The sequence below is a fragment of the Rhincodon typus genome, chromosome 1, assembly GCF_021869965.1.
Source record: "Rhincodon typus isolate 14 chromosome 1, sRhiTyp1.1, whole genome shotgun sequence".
Lineage (NCBI taxonomy): Eukaryota > Metazoa > Chordata > Chondrichthyes > Orectolobiformes > Rhincodontidae > Rhincodon > Rhincodon typus.
The window spans coordinates 147,450,578-147,462,182 of NC_063332.1; the positions used below are offsets into that span (position 1 = coordinate 147,450,578).

The window sequence follows — 11,605 nt, forward strand, 5'->3', positions numbered from 1 at the left end:
AATGCAATAATGTTGCCAAGCCACAGTTACACAACTCTTAACATCTAGTTATAAATGACATTGAAGGAGGTCTAGAATGGGTTTTCCCCTTTGGCTGCAGCCAAGTTCAGTGGCCAAAGAAATCTAAATGGTCAGGTGAAGGAAATAAAACAGAGACATTTTGCGCATTAAAAATATTGTTTATAACCAGAGACACTTTTTGTTTAGATTTATGCTTTCACAGATTTTTTGAAGTGAATATTCAAAATTCATCTAAAATGTCAAAACAATGTAAGAGCAAAAGAAGTAATTACATCCTTCACAAAAGATACCCAGTGATTTTGTAAAGTAAAGGAAGAATACAAATACCAAGAATTGCACGTCAAAACCTTACGTTAATTTTCTTGTCTCTTGAGTGTAGTGGTTTGATTCAAGCACTTTAATTTAGAATCCAAATTCCTGTAAGAAAGCTTAACTGACCAGATTTTTCACATTCCTTATACAAATACATTGAAACTTACTGCATGATACTAGTGTACTATTTGAATAAAAGTGAATAATGATAAACTATATTCATATTCTCTGTTGCTTAGAGTTTGGACATCACAATTTGGCAAATATATACTACCAACTACTTGAAAATTTGTATTGCTAAAGGCAAATAAGAGATGAGTTGTACTGGAAACTCTTAACTTCTGAAACTTGAAGTCATATGCTACAAAAGTCCAGTGCTTAGGATGTTGGTATGAAATTCCTTTATTTTTCATTTTGACTACCGTTTTAATGAGCACACAATCATTTCCTTAATGACGAAATGGACATACAGATGTTTTGATATATTTCATCTTCATGTCAAAAAGACCAGTTTCAAACCTTCCATTTGCACAAGCGGCATTATCATTTATGAGTTATTTCCCCAGGTTAGAAATGGAAGGTGATTCTCTGGTTTTCACCTATTTCAGCGAAAATGTTAGTGTGCATTCAAATTATTTGAACAGTGCATTATTTTTAGGAAACATGCTTAAAGAGTGGATAAATTAGATCAACAACTTTATTTTGTTTTAAAGCCATTGAATTAGTCTCTGTATTTACCTAATTTGCTGAGATGACTAGGCTGGAGGTAGATGTGCTTTTAAGCTTCCCTCACCCTCTAAGACCATTGTACTATCAGGCAGGGTTGGACCGATATTTCCTATTCTGTGTTTCAGTAAGGGTTAAGTAGAAATATAAATTATGGTCACTTGATTATACATACAGAACTGTTCCTCAACTCAAAAACTAAATTGTGTTTGTGGTAATTAAGAATTTGTTTTATATTGAGGTCACTGAATACTATCTTTATTCATTTGTGATGTGTGAACATCGTTGGAAAGGCCAGTGTTTATTGTCCTAATTGTCCTTGTAAATGTGTCAGTGAAACTATTTCTTCAACCACTGTATGCTATATGCACTTAGGGAAGGCGTTCTAGAATTGTGATCCAGCAACAGTGAAGGAAAGGCATTAGAGTTCTGCAACAAAATGAAGTTTGACATGAATTGATATTTGTATGTGGTAGTATTCCCATGCAACTGCTCCCTAGGTCTCTCAGGGATTAGGGGTTGCAGAACTGCAAGATGCTGTCACGAACATCCTTGACAAATGTATATTTTTCTCCGTTACATGCTTTTTTGTTATCCCTTTTATGTTTTTTGATTGAAAAAGTAATTTTAATATTATTACAAGTATTCAATAATCATTTTCCTCTTCATGTCTTCCAATTTTAATACACATTTCTTAAAACTGAGAAAATCAGACATCTCAATACTGAAGGAGAGTGAAATATCTATCTGCCTTCCTATCCATCCATCCTAAGCATGGAATGGTTATAGCAGAAAAGGAAGCCATTCATCCCATTATATCTATGCTGGTCCTCTGAAGGAAGAGTTCACCCAGTGCCACGCCCAATCCTTTCCCCATAGCTCTGCAAATGCTTCATTTTCAGCTATTGATTCAATTCCCTTTCTACAGCTTCACTTGACTCTGCCTGCACTGCGCACTCAAGCAATGCATTCCATAAATTAACTGCTCGTTACGTGAAAATGTTGCTCCTCACATCACCATTGATTCTTTTGCCAAATTTATTAAATCTGTGCCTCTTGGTTCTTGATCCTTTCACTAGTGGCAACAGTTTCTCACTATCTGCTCTGTCCAGACTTCTCAAGATGTCAATACCTCTATTTAGTAATGAACAAAAGTTTGGCTACAATCTCAGGAAAATGACAGAGAAACAAATTGTTTTTCACTGCCTCTTGTGTTTCCTCAATCCATTTTCAGCATTTTTGCCCCAGTTGAGTAGACAAGAGCCTTTTTACCTCAATTAACGCTACCTTAGCCTGCCTGCTGGTGCTGATGCTAAAACCCTTAGCTGAACTTCTGTTATCACCACAATAAACTATTTTAACGCTGTACTGGATGGCGTCTGGCCTTCCAGCTCCAAAACTCAATGACTCCTGTCCTAAGTCTCTCATCATCTGCTCAATGATCACCTTTGTACTTGTTGACCTACACTGGCTCCTGGTCCATCAACACTTCGATTTTACAACTCAAAGGCACTCACCCTAACTATATTCAAAACCTTCTGTAGCCATACAGTTCTCCAAGATCTTTGCATTTCTCCAACTCTGGTTTCCTGAGTAACTGCCCCTTCTTTCACATTGTTACAGGAGGTCATGCCTTTAGCTGCCTCAGCCCTAAGCTTTGGAATTTGGCCCCTAAACCTCTTTGACTTCACCACTCTTTTCTGATTTAAGGTTGTGCTTATAACCTATTAGTTGAAGCTTTTAGTCACCTGCCTTAATAACTCTTTATTTGACTCATGCAAAGTCCTGGAGGGGCTTTTATTTTACAATGTAAAGCCATTATATAAGTGCAAGTTGTTGGTACTGCAGGGAAATGCAAGAGAAAGTTCAGGTATTTCCCAGTGGTGAAAAGAACCATTTCAATCCTTTTTGCACAATGCAACATGCTCTCCTTAAGCCCAATTTCAGTGGAACACTAATGAAGGGCTGAAGCCAGTTCATCAAGCCATAGATTTAAAAAATCAGTTTAAAAAAAAAGGAAAGGAATGTATACAAGCGAGTTTGATGATTAGAATATATAAGATCATCTGTTGATAAGTTCCTTGTTTAGATTATTAATTTTGTGCAATTCTCTCAAGTTAACCATGATACTAGGAAGCAAAAAAAACCCTAATAGAACTTGATTATCAATGGAAAAAAGAAGTCAAATATAATTCAGTAGTACAATGTGCTTGTTGAATCTGTTTTTCACCTTTTGAACCTGGGTTCATATCAAGACTGGATTAACAGCATATTCAACGTTTCCGACAGTGACATGATTGAGACTGGGGAAAATTGAGGTGCAAGCTTGTTCACTACTCATCTTGTCACATATGACCTTTATGAAAGGAAATCTGTCTTGTGAATGACCCAGCTAGCCACTCAGTTTAAGGAGATCTGGGAATGGGCGACTGATGATGACCATGCCAGCAATATCCACATCCTGTGAAAGATTCAAAGGGGGAAAAAAAAGGAGTCAGAAAAATTGTTTGTGATTTTAATCAAGTTCTTTTAATTTTTTTTTTCTGTGTGACTTTTGGTTGCAGGTAATTGCCACTGATGGTGGAAATCTCCGGTCCCAGAATCCAGCCATTGTTACCATCACTGTCATTGACACCCAAGACAATCCACCATCATTCAGCCATAGCAGCTACAGTTTTGTAATATTTGAAAATATTGCCATTGGTTCACTTGTTGGCACTGTATCTGCATCTACACTTGATCTTAATACCAACATCACTTACCTTATTACTTCAGGAGACCAGAAGGGGATGTTTACCATTGGTGAATCAACGGGTCAAATTAACACTGCCAGCACCATAGACAGAGAGGACCAAGCATTTTACCAGTTAAAAGTTGTTGCAAGTGGTGGCACTGTGACGGGGGAGACTTTGGTGAATATCACCGTCAAGGATCTGAATGATAATTCTCCACGATTCCCTCATGCTGTTGAAAATATTAATGCAGTTGAAAACTGGAATTCGGGACATGTTATTTTCCAGGCTGAAGTAGAAGATCCTGATGAAGGTATTAATGGCATGGTTTCATATTCGTTGCGGCAGAATCCTAAAGACCTCTTTCACATTGATGAGAAAACTGGAATAGTGACTTTAAATGGACCACTTGACATCAATGCAGGCTCATATCAAGTGGAGGCAATAGCAACTGACATGGGTGTCCCTCAGCGTTCGTCTAGCTTGATTTTGACTGTCTATGTGCATGATGTGAATGATAATTCACCTGTATTTGACCAGCTTTCATACGAGGTCACAATTTCAGAGGCAGAACCTGTGAACTCTAGGTTCTTCAAAGTCCAGGCTTCTGACAAAGATTCTGGAGTGAATGGGGAGATCACCTATGATATTATGCAAGGAAACCGAGAAAAGAAGTTTGGCATTTTTCCCGATGGACAATTGTATATTAAGACGGAATTGGATCGTGAATCTCAAAGCCATTATGTCTTGATGGTTGTTGCTACAGACAGAGCAGTGGAGCCTCTGAGTGCAACTGTGAATGTAACAATAATACTAGAAGATGTAAATGATAATAGACCTTTATTCAACAGCACAAATTATGTCTTCCATTTTGAGGAGGAGCAGAAAGCTGGCTCAACGGTTGGTTTTGTCAATGCTGTAGACAATGATTTTGGATTTAATGGCGAAGTGAAATATACTCTTGAAACAGCCCAACTTGACTTTGACCTTAATGCAGTCACTGGGGAAATTACAAGTATACACAAATTTGACAGGGAGGCTTTAATGAGACAAAGAGGGGCTGCAGTCTTCACCTTTACAGTAATTGCATCAGACCAAGGATTACCAAACCCTCTCCAGGACCATGCTACTGTTCAGATATACATCAAAGATATGAACGATAATGTACCCAGATTCACTAAAGACATATATCAGGCCACAATATCGGAATCAGCCGGAAATCTAACGCAAGTACTTCGTGTCAGTGCTTCAGATGTTGATGAGGGAAGTAATGCTTTGGTCAATTTCTATATCATTGAAGGGAATGAAGAAGAACAATTTACAATTCAAAGTACCACAGGACAGGTGACATTGGTAGGAAAGCTGGACCATGAAGCTACAGCTTCCTACTCTTTGACTCTCCTTGCGGTGGACTTGGGCACTACACCTTTGAGTTCCACATGTGCCTTAGTTATCACGGTGCTAGATGAAAATGACAACACTCCTTCATTTCCTAAATCTGTGATGTATATTGATGCATTAGAAAATATGCGAGTTGGAGAGCTCATAGAATCTGCAACTGCTACTGATTCAGATTCAGGGGACAATGCTGAGATCCATTATAGCATTACAGGAAGTAACAATCATGGAACATTTAGCATTAGTCATAATACTGGTAGTATCTTCCTTGCAAAAAAAATGGACTTTGAAACCCAATCTGTCTACCATTTGAACATAACAGCTAAAGATAATGGAAGGCCACCAAGGTCCTCAACAATGTCTGTCGTGATCCAAGTTAGAGATTTTAATGATAATCCACCGAGGTTTCCGCCTGGTGATATTTTTAAGTCTATTGTGGAAAATATTCCTATTGGTACATCTGTATTGACTATAACTGCTCAAGACCCTGATGCTGACATTAATGGAGAGTTACAATATTGTATAGCCCAGCAAATACCGAGGGGAAACCATTTTGTAATCAGTGCTTCTGATGGGACATTGCGGACCAACGCAGAGATTGACCGTGAATTTTCCAATCTATTTGAACTTACCATTAAAGCCATTGATCAGGCAGTTCCATTAGATTTCAGACGTTTTGCTTTAAAGAATATCACTATTTTAGTGACAGACCAGAATGATAATGCCCCTGTATTTGTATCACAAAATGCTCTAGTTGCTGATAGTGCTCTCGTAATGGGTTCAATTCTCACGACCATCACGGCTGTAGACCTAGATGAAGGGCCAAATGGAGAGGTTGAGTATGAACTAGTTAGTGGTGATAGTGACACCTTTATGATGGATCGATATAATGGAGATATTAGAGTAATAGCGCCATTACTTCCTTCTAGACTCACATACCATCTTGTTGTGTCAGCTTCAGACTTTGGACCAGAGAAAAGAACAACCAGCACTGAGCTGACTGTTATTCTTCAGGGTGTAGATGGACCTGTCTTTACTCAGCCAAAATACATCACCATTTTACGTGAAGGAGAGCCTGTGGGTACCAGTGTGATCTCTTTAGAGGCAGCAAACCCAAAAGATTCTTCAGCATTACTGGAGTATTACATAGTTTCAGTTCGCTGTGGGGGAAAATCGGTTGGACGGCTTTTCACAATAGGGCACCGAAGTGGTGTCGTTCAAACTGCTGCTGTGTTGGATCGAGAGCGAGGTCCAAATCTGTACCTTGTGGATGTTTACGCTGTAGAAAAATCTTCTAGCTTTCCTAGAACACAGAAAGCAGAGGTAAGTGGATTTTATTTAAATTATAATCTACAGGCATAATGGGCCAATCTGTGTTAGAATTTCTATTATTCTGTTCGGCTGCCTTAAAGATTACATGAGTTTGCTGAGTTTTGAAGTAAGTGGACTAATAAGTACCATTTTTAACCATCATAACAGAGGCAATTTGTTTCTTCAACAGCATATATTTTTGTAAGCTTGCCTTTTAACAATGGGAGGAGCACACTGACTGTTACTGTGTGGGAGAATGTTACAACAAAGGTTTATAGTAATAAAATGCTACAATTAATTTTCTTTTTGGTATCCACACTCCTCGCTGAACAAAGTTTTCGTAAAACTGATTTCTGTCTTCCATCTCCTTTAAAAGTCATGAAATTATCCAGAGCAAAGCTATAGTTTAATACTTTGGCAAACTTGCAATGAAGTAATATCCATGGATAATCTAACTGTCTGCATGATAGAAAATTTTGTTAATCAGTAAACATTCTCATTCACTCCATCCAGTTTCTATCTTCTTTATTGATGCAAGTACTTTAGCAGCGGAGGGTTCTAAATGTTTTGCATGTGGTCCCCTACTTCTAAAAACTGGAAATAGTGATATAAATAACTGGTAACTAGGAATGCCAACGTATGACATGATGTAGAATACAAATGTAATTTTATCTTGTGAATCAAGTTAACCCTATAATCTACAAAAGGCAAATCCACAAGTGAGTCATTGGTGTCTCACTTCACACCATACAAGATAAATTAATCCCTTACTATCCATCACTATATGAAAAATAGAACAACCTAATCTTAAGTACATTCCTAGATTGCTTTCAGGTCTGTTGAACACTGAATGAAGTCAATGGAGTAGCTTTATAACTTAAATCAGAACAAACAGTGTGAAGTTAGAAATGGATGTACGTTTATGAAATGTTTGTGAACTTTTATACAAATGATGCAATGTAGAGAAACAGATGTCTGGCGATAGAACCATGCACTAGGATAGCAGCATTCCTGCCAGGCATTTGATAGGAAGAGGCCTGAAGCTTCCATCACAGCCTGTGAATTTATTTTGTACTTTATAGGCAAAATGTCTTACATGTAAGGTGTGAATGGCATTATAACATGTAACTGCAAATTAAGCACATGAATCCTGATTCTCCTCTGAGTTGAACACAAATTTAATTGGTTGACATTATGATTGCTACTCTTTCCTATTGGGTTCCACATCAGAGCAGGAATTTTAAAAAAAAATTAGAAGTAGAATATTAAGGTAAGGAATTTTACTGATGTAATAATCTTGCATATCATGTACATAATAACGACTTCAAAAAAACGTCAAGGAAATGTTTACAAGAACTTTCTGATGTGCAGTGTAAACTGTGAAAAGCGAGTAAATTTTCCAAAGATTGTCTCATGCCATGTCTTGTAACATAGTGTTATTATACTGCCACAAAGTTAGATCTTGCTTCTTCCTGAGAAATGATTTCTGTCATAAACCTGTGACTCCTTCACAGTAACTATTGGGTTGAGAGTGAAGAGTAGTGATAAAAGTATATGCAGAATAAGGATCCTGTAAACATGACGGGTGGCTACCACAATGTGAAGTTGGGCTTGTAAGTGAGGTTGGAAAGGACATGTCATATGACCCAGTAAGTATAAGGACGGTAGGAGTATACTGAAGATGGATATCAGAAGGGCAAAAAGGGGTCATGAGATAGCTTTGGCAAGTAAGGTTAAGGAGAATCACAAGAGATTCTACAACTACATTCAGGGCAAAAAGGTAGCTACGGAGGGAATAGGGCCCCTTAAAGATCAACAAGGCCATCTTTGTGTGGAACCGTAGGAGATGATTGAGATACCAAACAAATATTTTGCACAGTATTGGGGAGAAGGGTATGGAAGTAAGAGAATTTAGAGTCATACAGTCCTACAGCATGGAGACAGGCCTCTCAGCCCAAACTGGTCCGTGCCAACCAAAATGTCCGTCTACACTAACCCTATTTCCCTGCATTTGGCCCATATCCTTCTAAACCTTTCCTATTCATGTGTTCGTCCAAAATGCCTTTTAAATGTCGTTAATGTATCCGCTTCAACACTTCTGCTGGCAGCTCATTTCATATGCGTACCACCTTCTGTGTTTAAAAAAAAGTTGCCCTTACGTATTCTTTCCCCTCTTACCTTAAACTGTTGCCCTCTAGTCCTCGAGTCCCCAACCCTGGGAAAAAGACTGAGTACATTCACCCTATCCATGCCTCTCATGATCTTATACACTTGCATAAGATTCCCCCCTCAGTCTCCTACGCTCCAAAGAAAAAAAGTCCTATCTTGTCCAACCTCTCCCTATAATTCAGTCCCTTGAGTCCTGGCAACATCCTTTTAAATTTCTTTGGCACTCTTTCCAGTTTAATAACATTCTTCCTATAGAAAGATGACCAGAACTGAACATAATACTCCAAGTGCGGTCTCACCAACATCCTGTACAACGGCAACATAAGTTCCCAACTTCTATACTCAATGCCCTGAATGATAAAGGTCAGTGTAGCAAAAGCCTTTTTCACTGCCCTGTCTACCTGTGACTCCACTTTCAGAGAACCGTGCACCTGAACTCCAAGATCCCTCTGTTCCACTATACTCCTTAAGGCCATACCATTCACCATGAATTTCCTACCTTGATTTGACCTTCCAAAATGCAACACCTCACACTTATCTATATTAAACCCCATTTGCCATTTCTCAGCCCACTTCCCCAGCTGATCAAGATCCTGCTGCAATTTCTCATAACCTTCCTTACTGTCCACAATACCACCTATTTTAGTGTCATCCACAAACTTACTAATCATGCCTTCTACATTTTCATCCAAATGATTGATATAGATAACGAACAGCAATGGGCCCAGCACCCCTAGTCACAGGCTTCCAGTTCAGCAAGCATCCTGACACTATTACTCTCTGCTTCCTATCATCAAGCTAATTGTATATCCAATTTGCCAACTCTTCCTGGATTCCATGCGATCTAACCTTCCAGAATAGCCTACCATGTAGAACCTTATCAAAGGCCTTACTGAAATCCATATAGACTATGTCTACCACCCTGCTCTCATCAACCTTCCTGGTCACTTCATCAAAGACTCTAACAGATTTGTGAGGCATGATCTCCCATGCACGAAGCCAGGCTGACTACTCCTAATCAAACCCTGTCTTTCTAAATGCATATATATCTTATCCCTCGGAATCTTCTCAAGTAAGATACCTACAGATGTTAATCTCACAGGCGTATAATTCCCAGGTTTTATTCTACAGCCCTTCTTGAATTAAGGGCACAACATTTGCAACCCTCCAGTCCTAGAGAAATAAATAGTAATATCTTGAAAAGTGTCCATATTACAGAGGAGGAGGTGCTGGACATCTTAAAATGCATAAAGGTGGATAAATCCCCAGGTCCTGATTAAGTATATCCCAGAGCTTTGTGGGAAGCTAGGGAAGTGATTGCTGCATCCGTTGTTGAGATATTTATTATCATGGATAGCCACAGGTAAGGTGCTAATATGATGCCATTATTTAAGAAATGTAGTAAGGAAAAGCCAGGGAACTATAGACTTGTGAGCCCGATGTCATTGGTGGTTAAGTTGTGGGAGGGGATTCTGAGGGACAGGATTTAAATGTATTTGAAAGGCAAGGACAAATTTGGGATAGTCAACATGGCTTGGTACATGGGAAATTGTGTCTCACTAACTTGATTGATTTTTTTGAAGAACTTAGAAAGAAGATTGAAGGCAGAACAGTGGACATTATCTATTTGGACTTCAACAAAGCATTTGACATGGTAGACTGGTTTAGCAAGGAATCCAGGGAGAGCTTGCTATTTAAATAAAAAATTGGCTTGAAGGTAGGGGACACACTGTGGTGGTGGAGGGTTGTTTTTCAGACTGCCGGCCTTTTGACCAGCGGTGTGCCTCAAGGATTGGTGCTGGGTCCACTGCTTTTTGTCATTTATAGAAATAGTTTGGATGTGAATATAGGAGGTATGGTTAGTAAATTTGCAAATGACACCAAAATTGGTGGTGTAGTAGACAGTGAAGAAGGTTACCTCAGATAAACTGGAATCTTGATCAGATGGGCCGATGTCCTGAGGGGTGACAGATGGAGTTTAATTTAGATAAATGTGAGGTGTTGCATTTTAGAAAGGCAAATCATGGCAGGACTTATACACTTAATGGTAAGGTCCTGGGAAGTGTTGCTCAACAAAGAGACCTTAGTGTGCAGGTTCATAGTTCCTTGAAAGTGAAGTCGCAGGTAAACACGGTAGTAAAAAAGGAATTTGGTATGCTTGCCTTTATTGGTCGCTGCACTGAATATAGGAGTTGGGATGTCATGTTGCAGCTGTACAGGACATAGGTTAGGCCAGTTTTGGAGCACTGCATTCAAATCTAGTATCCCTGCTATAGGAAATATGTTGTTAAACTTGTAAATCTATTCTGAATCCTTTCAAGGATGTTACTGGGGTTGGAGAGTTTGAACTGAAGGGAGAGGCTAATAGGCTCAGGCTATTTTCGTTGGAGTTTCGGAGGCTGAGGGGTAACCTTATGGAGGTTTACATAATCATGAGGGACATGGATAGGCAGAATAGCTAAGGTCTTTTCCCTGGGGCAGGGTAGTCCAAAAATAGAGGGCATAGGTTTAAGAAAAGAGGGGAAAGATTTAAAAGGGACCTAAGGGGCAACTTGTTCACACAGAGGGTGGTGCACGCATGGAATAAGCTGTCAGAGGAAGTGGTGGAGGCTGGTACAGTTACAAAATTGAAAAGGCATCTGAATGGGTATATATGAATAGGAAGGGTTTAGAGTGATATGAGCCAAATTCTGGCAAATGGTACTGGATTAATTTAGGATATCTGATCAGCATGGACGAGTTGGACTGAAGGGTCTTTTTCTGTGCTGTAAAACTCTATAATTCTATAAGTACAGTAAAACGTACGTAATATTGTGTGGCAGCCCCACTGCATTCAACACTGCACTGCAATTAATGTTGGGGGAACACCATTCGTAGTACATATCTTTGCTACTTATTAACTCCTAACCAGCACTCAATGACAACTATACCTAATA

At 39.0% G+C, this 11,605-nt stretch overlaps 1 protein-coding gene across 1 annotated transcript in view; it reads left to right on the forward strand.

Moving 5' to 3' along the window:
• Nucleotides 1-11,605, forward strand: part of LOC109929705 (protocadherin Fat 4) — a 381,732-nt gene that overhangs the window by 12,155 nt on the left and 357,972 nt on the right. Inside the window, exon 2 of the mRNA XM_048609430.1 lies at nucleotides 3,624-6,512. Within this exon, the coding sequence (XP_048465387.1) occupies nucleotides 3,624-6,512 (2,889 nt within the window). The remainder of the gene's footprint in view (nucleotides 1-3,623; nucleotides 6,513-11,605) is intronic.